This window comes from Dreissena polymorpha, chromosome 6 (assembly GCF_020536995.1).
Source record: "Dreissena polymorpha isolate Duluth1 chromosome 6, UMN_Dpol_1.0, whole genome shotgun sequence".
NCBI lineage: Eukaryota > Metazoa > Mollusca > Bivalvia > Myida > Dreissenidae > Dreissena > Dreissena polymorpha.
The window spans coordinates 74,647,509-74,666,775 of NC_068360.1; the positions used below are offsets into that span (position 1 = coordinate 74,647,509).

General features: G+C 33.2%; 3 protein-coding genes across 4 annotated transcripts in view; 2 read left to right on the forward strand and 1 right to left on the reverse strand.

Moving 5' to 3' along the window:
• LOC127833738 (hepatic lectin-like) overlaps nucleotides 1–19,267 on the forward strand; it is a 449,559-nt gene that overhangs the window by 165,655 nt on the left and 264,637 nt on the right. The gene's annotated exons all lie outside the window — the stretch shown is intronic.
• LOC127833737 (uncharacterized) overlaps nucleotides 1–19,267 on the reverse strand; it is a 242,945-nt gene that overhangs the window by 107,525 nt on the left and 116,153 nt on the right. The window lies entirely within an intron of this gene.
• Nucleotides 13,329–19,267, forward strand: part of LOC127833739 (perlucin-like protein) — a 6,259-nt gene continuing 320 nt past the window's right edge. The window contains exons 1-5 of one of the 2 annotated variants that reach the window (XM_052359164.1): nucleotides 13,329–13,415; nucleotides 14,818–14,918; nucleotides 15,139–15,232; nucleotides 16,291–16,377; nucleotides 18,808–18,931. In XM_052359164.1, the coding sequence (XP_052215124.1) occupies nucleotides 13,370–13,415; nucleotides 14,818–14,918; nucleotides 15,139–15,232; nucleotides 16,291–16,377; nucleotides 18,808–18,931 (452 nt within the window). In that variant the 5' untranslated portion in view covers nucleotides 13,329–13,369. The remainder of the gene's footprint in view (nucleotides 13,416–14,817; nucleotides 14,919–15,138; nucleotides 15,233–16,290; nucleotides 16,378–18,807; nucleotides 18,932–19,267) is intronic. The other variant, XM_052359165.1, reaches the window with a different exon arrangement.

Below are 19,267 nucleotides of genomic sequence, written 5' to 3' on the forward strand. Positions count from 1 at the left end.
TTGTTTGGATGGCTTCCCTTGCTCAATGCTACATATTTAATTTAGATGTTGTTTCAGTGATTTACTGTATTCTAGGCCAAGAAATGCACGTACACTTTGATTCGGTGGTAATAGTTCCTCTTCGGCCAAGGCATACACGTGCAATGACGATTTGTTTTGACGGTTTTAGTTAGTCAATGCCTGGCGATGAACGAGCAATATGGATGTTGTTTCGATGTTATATAGTTCATCCTCGACTGAGAATGTACATGCAATTCGGATATTGTTTCAGATTATGGTTCTTCTATGCTAGTTGACTTTATTTTGGTGTCATTTGTCCTTCCGCACGTAATGCTGCACGTCAGCACCCTGTATTATTTAACATCAACAGATTACACTGTTCAAAAAATAAGAAAAAAATGAAATGTTTGAATTTGAGGCGCAAACTGTTATAAGCCAGATTATGCATTGACGTTTTATATTGAATAATGGTTATCATTTGATGTATGAAATGACTGATGATAAATGATAAGTTCAAATAATGTCGGAGCGTCACACCGCTTTTTATGAAGGATCCCTTGATGGGTTAATAATACGTTGAAAAAACGAGTCCGTATATATTACGTTTTATTATTAAGATAAATATTTGTATTTCTTCAATAAGTGTGTGTTAGTGACGGCGATGATAACGGAAGCTTAAGGTACAGAATGTGGTGAATTATTGTAAAAGAAGTGGTAGTACTACTTACGTGTAGTAGAAGTAGTTGTGTTGTTGTTGTTCTTTTTGTAGTAGTTTTATTAGGACTTGCGAATATTTATGTTGTTTGTGTGGAGTTGTAGCAGCAAATTTAGAATTACTTTCAGTCTTATTGAAGTAATAATCGTAGTAAAAGCAGCGATTGCTTCTATACGTTTCATGGCTTATTGGTATAACTCCTAAAGGTACGAATGCTCGTAGTTGTTTTGATTTGTTATAATATTTAAGCTTTTATTTTTGTTCTTTTCTTCAGGTATTGTGACTAATGCACACAATATCGATATCGCGTCATGGTAAGTATATTAACTTCTAAATATTGTACTAACAATTAATATATTTACTTCTGATATATTGTATTTCTCAGCAGGCCTTTTTTGCACAACCCTGGACAACGTTTATTCATTTATTGGATGTAAATTTCAAGAAAGTGCATGTCACGTTAATTGCATTATCATAAGCATGTTAAGGGGTAAAGAAGATATAATTAGTAGGTGATGTGGAAAAGTAAATATTCCAAACTGAGAAGTGTATTGTCTAAGTTGTCTACCGGGACTTTACCCCTCTTCGCGGGAAAACATGTAATACATGTGCATGAAAAATGTTCATGCAAAATACCAATGAGTTGATTTATCTGAACAAACGTGCGTTATAATTAATAACAAGTCTAATGTGTGGATCTTATAACACCATAGGAATAAATCGTGTATTTGTTAATAAAGACAGCCGGCCAAAAATGCGCTAAACAAATATACAACACAACATCGAACTTTTTTCACAATTTCACAGTATTAATGCATGTATGCGAAAAGCTGTATAACCGAGAAAAAATATTACTTTGTTTGCTTTTATATAAGCAATAATCTTGCTGCCTTGTAGTTAAAGGACACACAATCGCATACGGGAATCACTTCAGAATTTTACTTATTCATAAAACATAACATGCATGCATAAAAAAGTCATTAACATTAGCCGGGTGCAAAATCAACGGGGTTTTCAAGGGGTTTACACACGGGCTGGTCAGAATGTAAACACATCGTTAAGAACTTTTTCCGAATAGCTCAAGTAATTCAAATACATTTGCCAATATATCATGTTTATACAAGACATTTTTCTTGCAGTTTGTGCCGATATCTCTAAGTATAAGAATAAATCCTTGAATACGTCTGAAATCGGTGACAAAATGTCACGTTGCTTGAAGCATAACCTTGCAGTACATTAGAGAGATTTAAACAAGAACACAGGCTTGTTAAATAAAGTAATTCCGATGTATTTCACATTGTCATAAGCAGCATAAAAACTGTATTGTATGCTGCTTGTTGAAATTCTTAAGAAAGATTGTTTTTAAAAGTTATTTGAAAATAGAACCACTTACCGGTGTATTTACATCCAAAAACGTTTAATTGGGAACCCCACAAAGTCACGTGATCCTGCACCCTGATTAGAGCATATATGAACATTCTTACACATAAATAAAATTTCTGACAAAACAGTTTGGGAAAAAAGAAATATACTTATTTCTTTTACCTAACACCTATTTAAATTTGTTTTACGGAAAATATGTATATGCTTATTTATAAGATTCCTTGATTCTTTTTCGAAAATATCAACGCGTACGGTAGGACGATGAATTAATTCTTATAACTAAGAATGGGAACAACAACTGGAATATTCAAAAATCGGCCAAATATTCGAATTTTAATTCAGAATCGAATATTTGACTTTTATGCAAAGTAATTTCTAAAAAAAGTGCAAAGTCGCAAGATCATGTTCGGATAACATCTGCAATTTATTAACACGATGATTATTGCCATACTTGAAGGTCTAAGTCAGTTTGAAGTGTAAATATATTGTCTCAGATAATTGACATGTTATTCGCAGATAAGCGTCTCTCCAATTTACACATCAGAGGCAACCCGAATTGCTTGAACTTTAAATCATTTTTTATTGCTTTATCCATAATTAAACGTTTGATTATCTTATCAGAATTTATTTAGCTAAACACTATTACTTTTGACTCCAAAGCGTTCATTTAAACTAGTTTAATGTTTTCTATATACTAGTACATCATAGATTTATATCCTAACTACTATACACATTAAAAAGCAATGATAGATTCCATCCTCTCGTGTTTTTATTATTTCAAGTGCTTAAATGAACAGACGACGGTTTGATGCAATTTATATAGTAATGAAATAAATACGAATGACGGTCCTATATTTAACATTAATACATTATACCTCATGTAAAAATACAATAAATGATACATGGCGAACATATTAATCGATTATCGTGTCCAGAAATTGTTATTCTATCCCCTTTTTCCAAAGATGCATGTAGGATTTGTTATAGTATTTGTGACAATCAGGCACAGTACTTTTTTGTTTGACATTCGGATATTTGTATCATTGAATAGTCATATTAATTAACTCGAATAATGAAAAAAAGAGTATTCAAACATCATTTTAGTGTTCGTTCCCATTTCTACTTATAAAGAATGAAAAATTGAGTATATGTGATACCTTGTCTTAAAACAAGGAGGTGCGGCATATTTTCGTGATAGGGACTAAACTAGAACTTGTTTCTCAAGGGTTAATATAAATAATAGATAAAACACAAAAATAGACAAAGAAATAACGTAATGCCTCTTAAAACGCTATATCTGCGAGCAAGATCAGAAATGTTCTCGCTCATATAACCGATTTGGATTCGAAATCATTAATAGTGTGTGCTAAATGATAATCATTCCTTTGATACGCATATTTTTTAATATTTTTATTTCTGAACCATCAATAGAAGGCACTAATAAAGACATTCTTTCACTTTTTTTATTAAGTAGTTTGTATTAATGACGATCTTATTTACTACATCGTTTTCTGTTCTACATAACATATTATAAATGTTTTTTCATGTAAAATGTGAAAGAGATGTAGATGGAACGTATTTAATAATAATGTTTTTGTGAGACATTCTTAGAAAAGGTTTCTAGTATCTAGTATCCTGTAAATATTGTAGTTGTTTCATAGCGAATAGTTACCAGAATTTGTCCACATACCGAGAATTTACAACGATTTGATGAACAAAGTAGTACTGTGGAATCAAGTATATCAGGGATTTAGTGCTTCCGAAACATGAATTCGCAAATTTACATTCAATGCAAACAATCTTTTACATGTAACGATTTTGAACGGATCCTAAAAAGCAAAACATTAAATAAACGAATTATCATTTATACTTGTCGCGGAAGGGAACATATATAAAATGTAAGTCACAGTTTGCGGACGATACTATTTCATTAGAAGTAAATTGCAAAAAAGCATAATGAATCTGGCGCAAACTGGGTATACAACAATCAAACTAAAATAGGCCGAACCACCAGTAAAAGAAAATGGTGTATTACACGTGATGGCATAATTTATGTAAAAGACTTGAAGTGCACATTTAGACTATCATTTTTAATAACTATTTGTATTTTGTAACGATCCATAGGTTCGAATGCACAATAATTCACCGGATACTTGGAACAAATAATCATTTGAATATAATGATAATCAACAATGATGAAGTAGTATGTTGTTTTTTTTTCCAATAAAGTGAGTGAAATTGAGAACATCTATAATGGGAATGTTAGATATCTCAATCAAATATTGGTAAAATGTTACCAGGACAATCTTGTCATGTATGAATAAGACAATTGATCTTATTGGATAAAAATAACCATTTATAGTTGTCGCGCAAGAGAACAATTATGCATAATTAAAATAGGACCTTATGTAACATGATTGTCACGTTGTATTTATGCACAGCTAAGATTCTCATTATGAATCGTAGGCTATACATAGATCACGTCAAATAAGACTACTGTCAATGCGATAAAATCCCCTATCCATTAATAGGGCGTTTTGATAAATACCAGCCCACATTATGTACGGATTACACGTTAACCTTCTATATTCTACACGCAACGAATAACTTATGTTTTTATTATATAATAAAAATGTTCGCCATCGCTCACAGGATTGTCTTCTAATATTAACAAAGTGGACCTTAAGCTCAACAAGGAGAAGTATGTAACGTTTGTATACGGTCGCAATAGCCCAACTTTGTGTGTATTTTTCTATTGCAAGGTGATTCAAAAAGGGGGTGATACGGGAAAAGTAGACCCTCCGGTACCGCATGACTATACAACGCAGGCCTGGGTAGCCTATCTGTGGTGCTTTTTTTATCACAGGTCTTATCGCGCTGTTGGCAGCAAGTTAAATTAGTATGGTCTTCTTCTTATGTTGAAATCTGGTCAGGAAATGTTTAAAGCCAGTGAAGTTAGTCTGGTCTTCTGGCAGACTTGAAAGCAAGTGAAGTAACTCTGGTATTCTGGTGATATTGAAAGCAAGTAATTAAGTATGTTGTTTTGGACATTTCGTTCAGCTGGTGAAGTAGATCTGGTTGTCTTGTAATATTTAACGCTTGTGTCTGGTATTCTGGCGATCTTGAAAGCCAGTGATGTATGTCTAGTATTTTTGGATATATGATAAGCCAGTGATGTATGTGTGGTCTTCTGGATATGTAGAAACCAAGTAAAGTTAAGCTGGTCTTTTGAATATCTGGAAACCTAGTGAAGTAAATATGGTCTGAATATTTGGAAACCTATTAAAGTAAAGCTGGCCTTCTGAATATCTGGACACCTAGTAAAATAAGTTTGGTATTCTGGATATCTGGAAAGCTGGTTTAGTTGGCCTGGTCTTCTTAATATCTTGAAAGCAAGCGGTCTATGGGTGGTATGTTTACAATCTTGAAAGCACGTGAAATTATTCTGGTATATTTCGTTCTTAAAATCAAGAATCTTCGTATGACGAATTTGAAAGCTGGTCTCCTGTTAAAGAAGTGTTGTCTAAAAACCCTGACGGTTTTTTAGGCCCGTGACGCCCTGACGCAGGGGGGGGGGACCTATTCGGTGCTCAGTCGGCCGCTAAACGGGCCCGGATCATGGTTCGAGTCAGCTACGGAGGCCCCATCGTTAACGCTGTCGTCATATGGGCAATCTGGTTCTGCGGGATCCAGAAAAACTTGTTGTGGAATGGCTTGAACAAAAACACTTGCAATCCTTCATAAATTGTTTTAATTTGAGTGAATACGTTTGTAAAGTTTAAATGAATGTATTTGTGAATGTTCAGTAAAAATAAATCCCAACTCTAAATGGTAGATTATTTCCATTTAAAAATGAAAACACATTTCTACAGTTTTTGAAGTTGTATTACTATTCATTAAATAAACAACATTTGACATGGGCGTCTGAAGTCTGATACCAAAAAGCTAAATTGGATAATGATTACAATTTTACTTTGTCAGAAAGTATATACTTTTAAATATTTAAGGCTTTTGATATTATATGTATATTCATGACATCGAGTAAAATAGTAAAGGGTTCATTAATGACCATGGAGTATGGGTGCCTGTTACAATCATATTGTTAGATTGTTTAGTTGTAAATTGTGTTGTAGTTCTATAGTCGTCTATAACATATTAAAATGAAGATGCTAGTGAAATAACTACATTTATTCAAGGGAGATACATAGGGGAAAATACCAGGTTATACCGTTATCCTCTTCGCTTTAGACTTGCCACATATATTCAGAGATCACAAGAATGAAAAAGGTATGACACTTCATGGAATTGAACATACATGGTCACTCACAGTATGCTGACGGAACTATTTTATTAGAAGTACATTGAAAAAAATAAAAATGAATCTGTTGCAAACTGACTATAAAACAATCAAACTAAAAAAGTCTGAACAGACATCAGTAAAACAGAATGGTGTATAAAACGTGATGCCATAACTAATGTGAAGGAATGGAAGTGTAAATTTGAACTACCCTTTTAATAATTTTTTTCGTAACGATTCATTGGTACATATTCATATAGAATCATTGACAGGATATTTGGAACGAATACTCTTTTGAATATTATCAAAATCACTGATGATCTATTAGGTTACTTTCTTTAAAATAGACTGTGGGGCATTGAGAACATTTATTCTAAGAATATTAGATGTGCCAATAAATTATTGGTAAGAGGTTATCAGGACAATCTTTTCATGTGTGAATAAGTCAATTTTTCTCCCTGGATAATCAACAAAGATTGCTAGAGCCATAAAAAATGATGGTTTGTTTATGAAGATCTATTTTTAAAAGCGTAAAATCAAAACATGCATTCTTCCATTATCACAGGAGCCAATAAATACACAAAGTAGGATATGCATAATCATTTTTAAAAATGATTCAGAATCCTTTGACAGTGAACGGAAATTGTTAAATGCTATTGTCGCACAAACTAACTTTTAAATTGATGATTGTTGTAAATTTTACTTTTTACAAATACTATTTTATATGTTTGATTCTAAAATATTCAATAAACACTGGTTTTATTGGTAATTCGATTTTTCAGTACTGCCCCTTTAATATTTTTTTACTGCACCTTCTATTATATTGGATTTTGTTACTTGTGACGGCATCGTGTCATCGCTTCTAAATTACTTCATCCGATCCAATTTCACTGTTTTTGGCTACATGCATAGGTCATCGGGTTTATATCGTTAATTGTGTTAATATTTTCTCTCTGACGGGAGTCACATAAACAACCAAGCTATGTAATATGGATCTTTTACACCCAATATTGCTGTTTCTTCCTGTATTTGCACGATGATGATCTGAAATATTAACTATATGATGCTATATTCTTAAATCTTTTTCTGAAAAGAAGAGATGTATTTGACGTTTCGTATTTGCATTTCATCGTTTCTCAAAAAAGTTGTTACTCTGTTGCTCGGGTCTCCTTTCTACCATTGAGTAATTAAATAGTAATTTAATTGAATGCGTTTAAATTCCTTTTTATTATTGTTTAATTTGAATTGCAATTCTATGTGGTTAAATTTTATTTACACTTATATGTATCATGAATATTGCTGGGCCAATTGTGAGGTTGAGCGCTCAAAAACCGGTTTAAATCCCAATGCTTTGCATTGACCGTTCCAAGGCAGTGACCCCAGCTTTATTCTTCTATGCGTGTATGTTGTTTCGTATTGTGCGGTTTCGTACTGTTTTGGCAATTGGTCACTTGCCTTAAATAAAGAACCAACAAATTGTATATAATAAGGATGCAATACTGCTCCGGTAGCTTGAGCTACACTTCTTTATAACTAAAAGTATCGTTTGTAATCTTCAGGAAAATTAAAAGTAAGACCTATGTGTCATTAACCATAATGACATGTACTTCTATCTTTTTTCTATGCCCTTTTTATCTAAATTCGACAAGACTCTTTTGTTATTACAATTTATACATACTGTTATTATGTATGCACAACGACATGTCTTCGTTCTATTTCTGGGAAGTTTTCCAACACACATAACATGCATATGTGTCATACTTATAGTGTTTACCAGATTTATGTAACACTATCTTGTAGTTTAAAAATGAAACCTTCTGTTGATTTCACACTAAGTATTTAAACTTTCAAGGTCTGTTGGTATGCAGTAAATTTTTCTGTGAACTGATAGGCTCTGTAAAACTCAACAAGAATATAATATTTCCTATAGCTCATCTTTATCACTAAAGTAATATTGTCATACTTACGAGTATAATATATTCAAGAGACTTTATATGCAGATGATTATTTAGTAATTCAATTTAAAAACAAAATCCGTTATGTAACTTAGCATTATGCATTAGATTTAAGTTCGATAATAAAACATTTAATACATCTGTATAGTATAGATAAAGACAGTTTTCACTTTATTACGCTCGATGATTTGTATGTCATTGACCTTTTTGTAAAAAGATAACTTTAGATGTGTTGCATGTGCAACTTGGATATATTGAAATGACATTTTATCTATCTCTAATTGCATTGCAATATTGTGTTATTGTTTGTAAAATATATGTATGTGTTTACAATTGTGTGTATTATAAAATGTGTTGAAAAAATGGGTCGTTATTTTTTGTGCAATAAGCTGTTTTTGCAAGTGTACTCTATGTCCGTTTAAACTTTTACATTTAGATAATTACAAATCAACCAGTAATGCTCACATTGATTCCGCAGATTTTACAAAATGATTCAGTTTGTGTAGATAATAATAGTTTATTATTAGATAACGAACAACGTTTTTTTTTTCAATTATCGAACGCTAAAGGCAACGCTGTTGAAGATCATAGGAACTGAGCTATAAATCATTTTGTGTTACAACAGTATTAATTTAAACCAATGCGGATGTACAACAACGTGGTACAATATGGTGGTTTCATAACCCAACATACATTAATAAAAAAACCTATTTATAACTTAAAGTTCACAAAGTTTAATATGCTGTGTATCACTTAATCTTACTTTCGAAATTTTCACAAACTATTTTAAAAATGAGAAGATTATCTATGGAAACAACGATTTGCAAAATCTCTCGTTGGAATGTTGCCAAGAAAGTTTAAATGGCTCAAACAACATACTCTTATCGCTATCCATTTTAAAAACACATCAACGAATTATTATTCATCTTTAAATGATATCGATATGGAAGTATTTTTATAAATTAAAGTAAACCCATACTAACAAATGCTACGTGAACCATCTGCCAGTCGGTTCCTTCACAACACATACCTCTTAGACTGTCTGTGCTGATTCTGACCGGTCTTCTGCGATCTGAAAAGCTAATGAAATAAGTAAACCGGCTCTCTGGCAACCCTGAATGTTAGAAACAATAATTATGGAATTGTAGCGATATAAAAATGTGAAACAAGTCTGGTCTTTTAAAAACAGTTCAATCTTCCACCTTTCTTATAATTAATTGTGAGGTAAGTCTGGTTTTTCTGGAAACTTCAAAGACATGTAAGTCTGGGTTTTGGGTGTGTTTGAAAACTAGTAAAGAACGTATGAACTTTTGGCAATCTTAAAAACACAGGTCCGTAGCCAGGGTTTTGAAAGGGGGGGCGCGAATTTTCCCATCAACGATTGTTTGAGCAACGAAGTGGCGAAGTGGGTAGGTGCGGGAGGGGTGTTCCCCTCCTGTCATCGGGGTTTTGGAGGACCTCCCCCTAGAAAGTTATGAAAATGAAACATACAATCCTGCATTCTGGTGACATTTTATCTGTATTTAGAGACTGAAGTTAAAGAGCATTTTTATATGAAATTTCACTTTCATTGACCATACTCAGTGACTGGTCGTCATGAATAGGATATAAAATACATGTATTCCCCACTACCGTTTTTCAATAACCACCTTTTTCGATCAGTCACAGAAATGCATTATGTTATACGGTAGTTAACCCGACACCAGTATGCACGCACATACTTTGTTTACATATGCAGCAACACATTTGTAGATTGTAAAATCAACAATAAGAAGTCATGAAATATCATTATTTATTGGAATCTTGGAATCTTGATAAATTTGTGTATTTTCCAATTCCAAAATTCTACCATTCACAAATCAAGCAAATTAAAAGGAAATATTTGATTTTGTTTCAAAACAATTGTTTGTCTGATACTATGGATAGTACCAGAAGCATGGCTTTGCTCTACACGTGCTAATTGTGTATTGTACAACAAACACTGATTATCAAAGCTTGGTTTTCTCTAATATGCATCAATACTAAGCAGAAATCAAAATGGTATAACTTGTTACTTTTTTTAAAAACTATTTTAAACAAATTAGTTCTCTTTTTCTAAACGAATATCAGAAACATATAACAACTAAGGCTTCATAAAGACTCTATAACAACAAAGTACTGGCCCTGTGGCCTCAAAGTCCTTAACAATGTTTACAAGGACGTTGAAGAAAAAAGATGGACTTATTTGCTCAAGATCCTCTTTATATTCGGAGACCTGGAACATCAGTAATTCATTGTGCTCAGTGGTATATTATTTGTAAAAGCCAACAATTTCGCATTCTATATTGCATATTACTCACTCGTTTTCTACACATTCAATTAAGATAAAACATTAAAGCATATAAAATAAGACATACTTGACACAGTAGATAACTACCACAACGAAGATCAGCATCGAGAACGGTCCCAACACAGCTCAAATTATCAACAGTTTCCTGTCCTGGTGTGAAACGGGCTCAGCACAATCTAACAAGAAACACACACCATGTTAATAAACCAATGTGCAAAAAATAAATGTACGACATGAAACCAAAAATGAGTAATTTTCTTGCGATAGCTCTGTTCTTTCATGATGTGTATACTACAAGAATATTTTTTTATTTAAACGAATGTCTGTTCTATAATTGCTTATACAACTGTTAGCACTGGGTTATACGATCTATGTACCCTTGGATTGTTTTCCTCTATAAACGGAGTACATTTCATAATGTCAACATTTGAAAAATAAAAAAAGGATCGTATAGTTTCAATTTAATATTTAAAAATGCATGGACCATTTGCGTATGTCACACAAATACTAAAATAAACAACATCGTTAATATCCTAGATAATCGTCATATTATATTAACATTGGTATATAGTGTATATTCTTTGATTTTCAAAGGTCACCATTTTAACTATGAAAGCTATATGTTACCAGCACTTCGTATCCAATCAGCATTGCCGAAAATATATAGCTGACATGTACGCCATTCCAGTGTCTGCTCAGGACGAATGCAGCGACCATTGTCATGCATAATTGATTCTTAACATTAAGTTTAAATCACATTCAAATTATCTGCAAAATGTTACGATCCGTGCATCGCTATATTGTCAATGGGTTTACGTGTATTTTATAGGCAGTTGGTCGCTTGCCTTAAGACTAGCAGGACGTTTTCTCCTGATCATATTGCTGGAATTTCGTTATTTCAATTCTTAACACAGCTGTGAAATAATTAAAACTCTCTTTGAAGCAAAAGTCGTTTCGAATTCATTAATTGTATTAGTGGTAACAAAACATTTATTTTGAGTATGTAATTGTGAGCTCTAATCCACTCGGGTTATTAAAATAAAATGTTTATCATAGAAGATTGAAAACAAATCTACTGGAAAGTATTTATAGAAATTGTATATTACATATGTACATATGTTTTGTGTCTCTTTTCTTCCACATCGTTCCTGGCCTAAATAATGGACCACCTGCTACAATGGAGTACCTGATGTATCGTACGTTTGGTTATATTTGAATAAGTACTATAATGCAACCACAATTAAACGAAAGATTAACACTTTATCTTATTGATCGCTTTTAGAAATTCATTTGTGCGATGTTTCTGGAATGAAAATGATTTTTTTCTCGAACGCTGCTTTTAATTTACAGGTTAGTAAGTCAGTAACAACGTGAGACTTCATGTTAACACATAATAGTTCCCATATTGAATTACATCATTTGATTTATTTTGATAATGTGTATGTTTTGCAGGAAAATTAAAATAAGTATTTCCTTTTTGTGATATAACATAGCATTTTTTATTAGAATGGTTATTAAATATTTTAAGTTTTATAATATAAATTGTATTTCGAAGTTTAAATTCATATCGCGATACGTCTTAACCGAACCGCGAGGAAATATACATCTTCAGTGTTGTGCTAAAACGGGGTTTAATGCATATAGGCTAATCTCGAAAGAACCTTTTCACACATGCATTTATCGCAGTTTTCCCCGCAGCGAGGCTCAAATTTTGTCGAAATATTACAGTATATAACAAAGAGAAGATGTGTCATCAATACGATTGCGAAAGCTTTGTGAGCTAAGATAAACTTCTCCGTCACAAGACACAATTATGACGTTACTGATGCTGATGCTGATGCTGATGATGATGATTATGATGCTGCTGCTGCTGCTGATGATGATTATGATGATGATGATGATGATGATTATGATGATTATGATGATTATGATGATGATGATGATGCTGATGATGATGATGATGGTGGTGGTGATGGTGGTGGTGGTGATGATGATGATGATGATGATGATGATGATGATGATGATGATGATGATGATGATGATGATGATGATGATGATCATGATGGTGGTGGTGGTGGTGGTGGTGGTGATCATGATGATGATGATGACGACGATGATGATGATAATGATGATGATGATGATGATGATGATGATGATGATGATGATTATGATGATGATGATGATGATGATGATGATGTCGACGACGACGACGACGACGATGATGATGATGATGATGATGATGAAGATGAAGATGATGATGATGATGATGATGATGATGATGATGATGATGATGATGATGATGATGATGATGATGATGATGATGATGATGATGATGATGATGATGATGATGATGATGATGATGATGATGATGATGATGATGATGATGATGATGATGATGATGATGATGGTCATTATGCATTATGTTGATTATGATGGTGATCGTTATGATGATAATGGTCTTAATGATGATCATGATAATGAAGATGAAGTTATGCTGGTTATAACCGTTCCAGTGTTTGTGCGACTTTCATTTTAAACTTGAAGTTTATAGAGATCATTTGTCACCCCTGCACGCCGTTATACCGTCAACATATACATGTAAATTCGGACTATGGCACAATATAAAATCATTACGCCTTATCACGCCTTATCACTTACGTGTTTGGGACCTCTCAGCAGACAAAACCAAAATGCGGAGCAGGAGTGTATCTCTTGTTTTGTGTTTGTTAATTTCAGGTAAGCTCATGTCCTTTTAATGGCGAGTTGGTGTTATAAATTATTCCAATTACATTTATGTTTGTATTTTGAGAAGCTTATCTTCGTTTTCTGATCGAGCGAAAGTGCACGTATTGTGTTAATATGTTAGTCTACAAATAACCTACCTTTTATCACTTATTTACGGAATACCGTTTTAGCCATCGTGGTTACACATTACAATCCAGAGGGCGACAATGCGATAGTGCGATAGTATGATTGCGACAGTACGATAATACGATGGCGAAAACGCTATAGTACGATGGCGACAATGCGACAACGCGATAATACGATGGCGACAATGCGATAGTACGATGGCGACAGTGCAATAGTATGATAGCGACAATGCGACAATACGATTGTGCGATAAATCGATGACGACAGTACGACAACGCGATCGTACTATGGCGTAATCGTATTGTTGCAATCGTACTATCGCATTGTCGCCATATTACTATCGCGCTGTCGCATTGTCGCCATCGAATTATCGCATTGTCGCCATCGTACTTTCGCATTGTCGCCATCTTACTATCGCACTATCATGTTGTCGCCCTCTGGATTTTAATGTGTAACCACGATTGCAAAAACGGTATTCCTTACTTATACGAATAGGTTCCGTTTCGTATTATACGACGTGCAAAGATGGTTGGATTGCATTCAACGGTTCATTCTACCTCATCGAGCGAATGTTCACGTATTGTGTTAATATGTTAGTCTACAAATAACCTACCTCTTATCACTTATTTACGGAATACCGTTTTTTGTCCTCGTGGTTACACATTACAATCCAGATGGCGACAATGCGATAGTGCGATAGTACGATGGCGACAATGCGATAAAACGATGGCGACAACGCGATAATACGATGGCGACAATGCGACAACGCGATAATACGATGGCGACAATGCGATAGTACGATGGCGACAGTGCGACAATACGATGGCGACAGTGCGATAGTATGATAGCGACAATCCGACAATGCGATAGTGCGATAATACGATGGCGACAGTGCTATAAAACAATTGCGATAGTGCAATAGTACGATGGCGACAATGCGATAATGCGATAGTGCGATAATACGATGATGACAGTTCGACAATACGATGGCGATAGTACGATGGCGACAATGCGATAATATAATGACGACAGTACGACAACGCGATCATACGATGGCGACAATGCGATAGTACGATGGCGACATCGTACTATCGCGTAATCACATCGTACTATCGCGCTGCCTCATTGTCGCCATCGTACTATCGCATTGTCGCCATCGTACTTTCGCATTATCGCCATCGTACTATCGTACTATCAAATTGTCGCCCTCTGGATTTTAATGTGTAACCACGATTGCAAAAACGGTATTCCTTACTTATACGAATAGGTTCCGTTTCGTATTATACGACTTGCAAAGATGGTTGGATTGCATTCAACGGTTCCTGCTACCTGTTCCGAGCGGAAGAAATGTCATTTACAGAAGCTGAAGTTAATACTGTGTTAATATTAAATTCCAATAATTACCACGTTCGATGTTAAATAACTGTTTTCAGCCTGTGACAATATAAATTATGCTCGATAAAATAAACGTATTAATAGTATAAAAACGGTAAAATCAGCACAATAATAAAATTATGTTCTTTTTCAAATGACATAAGTAACACGATGCTCAAATCATAACATATTATTTATATTATTTCATTTACAGCATTTTTGTCAACAACACGAACACAGTAATCTTGTTCATGTAGACGATAACATAGAAAACAGTTTTTTAAAAGACAGAATGCGCCTTTCCAAAGGTAACATTTTGAATAGACACTTATTATATTGTTTATGTATGATGCTGTAGAAGAAAACATAAACTTTTTTATTAGTGTTTTCCTTGTATCAGTTATTTCCATCAAAAACATCTCTACTATTTCAACAACCCAGGATTGACATGTAAAATTAATATAATTTGGCTTCTTTGCAATAAGCATGCCGACATGATTGATAGTATATGCACTCATCTGTTCATGTTGTGGACGATCAAATGGCAGTGAACTCTCCTAGTCTTAAAGTGAATTAATTAATCGGTTACATTGAAGGCGATTGAACCAGTCGAATAAACATCATTCATATTGTAATTCATATGTTAATGATAGTCCAATCATTACACATAGACAAGTGTGTGTGACATTTTGTACGACTCTAGGTACAACATATACATATTTGATAAGTGAAAAGTGATTTTGGGTCACTATACCATGCCACAGTTTGTTTAAATGTTTTTGAATTGTTAAATGAAATATACTGATTGCCGCGGATAACTTTATGTTATAATAAATTCTCCATATCTGCATGGAACGCATCTTGAGTAAGGCATTGTCCCTGCATTGGGTCTAGCTTGAATGCTTTTATTTAGAAAATATTGCTATAAAAAAGGGTAAACATCAATGCTGTGTTATGATAGTATACATGAAAGATGGAAGGCACATTTAAGATCATTTTGAACAGCACCATACCCTGAAACCAACTCTGCGTTCCTAAAGCCGAATTATAATATTACAATATAGGTTGTTAACACACAATAATTGCATGTGTTTTTAGCGCCTTTGAACAAAACGGTAGTAAACGTCATGAAATGGAGTGTTAATGAGATGCTTATCGGAGCTTTACAAAAGTGAAACATTCTATATCTGATCAATGTTATTTAAATAAAAGTGATCTACACTGGGTAATAAATAATGATCTCCTAGTTCAAAAACTGTTAAATCTTTGTTATAAATCTCTACAACTATAACAATGTTATTTGTTTAAATGACAATAAGCTAACATTGGTTAATATCTACCGCAAATGACTACTTTTAAACTGTAGATCATTATTGGTGGATGGGACTAACGGATGGGGATATGGAAGGAGTCTGGCAATGGTACGACACGGATGAGAGGCCCACATTTACAGGTTTACATTTTTAATTGTGTCGATTCATTTGATTATATTTTTGGCGATGTTGTGACGGTCGATACTATTTAATTTAGTAAGATTAAAGCTTTACGCCAAACTGAACGCATATATATCTACAAATACAATGTAAATGTCGTACAATCAGACTATGTACCACATATAAAGCACTCACAAAACATCGGAATTGTACATTAACAGTCATTTATCGAGTTTTAAATTGCATGCCAGTGGATTATAAAACCCATGTATGTATAAATTTAACGAATTATCCTTTTAAAAGATTAAATAAATTGAAATCTTCAGGATTGCGTGAATATCTTACATTGAATTGTTTTAATATATTGTTTAGATTTCAATATGTAACATGATTATGTATTGTATGTATCGATGATAATACTTTAGCTCCGAATTACTGTAATGATCTATGTAGGTTTATACATGTTTGTGCAATAAATGCGAGTTCCTACCCAGTCTGTTCTACCAATACGACACGTGTATGATATGTGGTGAGACAGTATGGTCTGACCAAGTTTAATGGACCTTGAGCTAAGTGGGTAATTTTGAAATCATCAAGATAAAAGGAATTTTTGTTTTTGTTTAATAAATAGAAACATTGTGGAGAATATATTTTAAGCAAACGTTTATGAATAGTTTAATAATACAAGTTGAAGCATATGACTCCCCGTTCGATAACAAGATCCTATTAAAGGAAAACAAAAACTGACACAAACGGACTGGTGTCAGTTTAACAAAACACATTATCTGTAAAGTTGTTTGATAATAAGGGAAAATGTGACGATTGAAGTTTGAAAAGCTTTTCCACATGAGCCAATTACATCGTGTTGGTCTTTAATGGCCCAATTTAAAGTTTCCCCAAGATATCATCGGCATAAATGTTCTGACCTAGCTGCACCAAAATTGGAAACTGTATGAAATACCTGAAGATAGAACAACTTAAATTGTTATGACGGAATTCCACACAATTTATCCAAACAAGTTTTCGTTTATTAGTTAAAGCAATATTTTCAGCTTGATCTATTTGAGAAAAAAACAATATGCATACAGACATGTTTTTAGATTTCCATTTCGGATCAATTAGATATAGGGATATTACTTCAAGTCATTAAAATGTGTATGCGCAATAGTGGTACGATTTAAAGGGGTCATTTCACAGATTTCGGCATGTATTGAAATTAGTCATTAAATGCTTTATATTGATAAATGTAAACATTGGATCTTCTTACCACTGACCCTGGAGTAAAAGTGTACCGCTTATACCATTGACCTCCGCGCTTATACAATTTGTGATGTATTTTATACTTAATATAAGTAATCCTCGTAGTATCACAAAATATATCGACAACAACAAAACTCTCCAGATTATTTGATCGCTTTGTGCTGCAACGCTTTATACTTTTCAGGGTTTTTTTATCGTCAAAATATGCATATAATGGATAATTTAGAGCATGGTAAATGTTAAGTATAACGGTTTCCTCACAAATAAAATAACTACAACGAAAATTTGAGAATCTGATTTTTTTTAATTCTGTTAATTTACCAAACGTAAAAAGGCCTCTTTAACGCAATCGTTGGGACTAATTTAAGCATATTCTGCCTTTTTTAAACAGTGTTACATGATAATAACGTCAACAGACCACAGCTCATATATATTTCAGATGGTGTGTTATTGCTTTAAATAAACATATATAAGCGTGTGAGCGCAGGTCCTTCATGTTGTATGCTTTTTGAGTCATGTTTTTGTATTAAATACCAATTTATATACATAAATGATTGATTGCTTCACATAAATTTCATAAATTTTACATAAAAGACATAACAAATAAAAATACAATGTGTCATTTTCATCATTTCTAATTATTGAAATTACAGTTATGGTTATAATAGATACATCGTCGTAATAATACATTATTTTCATTGTGTAGTGTATTTTAAATGATATTTATAACACTATTTTAAATAAAACAATTTTAAGAAAAACAACAAAATTAACCTCGGTCATTGGTAAAGGCAGGCTCCATCACTCTTGACATTTTTGTTCTTAGAAGACATATATACAAATTCTAAGGACATTATTTCTTCGTATATGTACATGACTGCATTATAGTAATGTGGTCTCACTACTTAAATTATATGTTCTTTTCTTTTCTAACGATTTACTGCAACAAAAACAATCACAATCATTCATATATATTTGAACACCAGAGAATTAAACATAACACATACACATTACACATACACGTGTAAAAGTGTGGCCCATGATAACTACGAGTGACCGCAAAACTAAATACCAAAAATATTAATTTATTAAATAATAAGTATTAACAAACCAAAGTCATGCTGTTGATTTGTAAACTGTCAAAGCGAAAACCTTGATTTTGTTCTAATATACCCTTTTGCTCTTTACAGACTTTATGCCTGGCGATGCAGGAAACCACAACGCAGAGGACTGTGCAGTGTTTTGCTCGGATTATGATTATCGTTGGGCCGATTATGCCTGCTCCATCAAAAACTCTCCGCTATGTGAAGCTAGGTACTATTTGAATTCAAACCAAACATGATTTTGTGTTGTCTATTGACTATGCGGAATTCTGTGTTGTGTTAACTTTATTATTTTATCACATGCTATACCCTGTTTCCCATGTAATGCAACCATTACATATTTTTTAATATCACACATGAGTAATACAACATTTTAATCGTTTTCATTGGCTTAGGTTTCGTTTATTGACCAATCGCATTTTGTTATTTTGCTGAAATTACGTTGCAACGTCAAATGACGTCACGAAATGTTAACAACATTCGGGATTTTTCATTATGTTTGCGTAAATATTTATTTTATTTGCTCGTTTAAAAAGCATCTGATAAA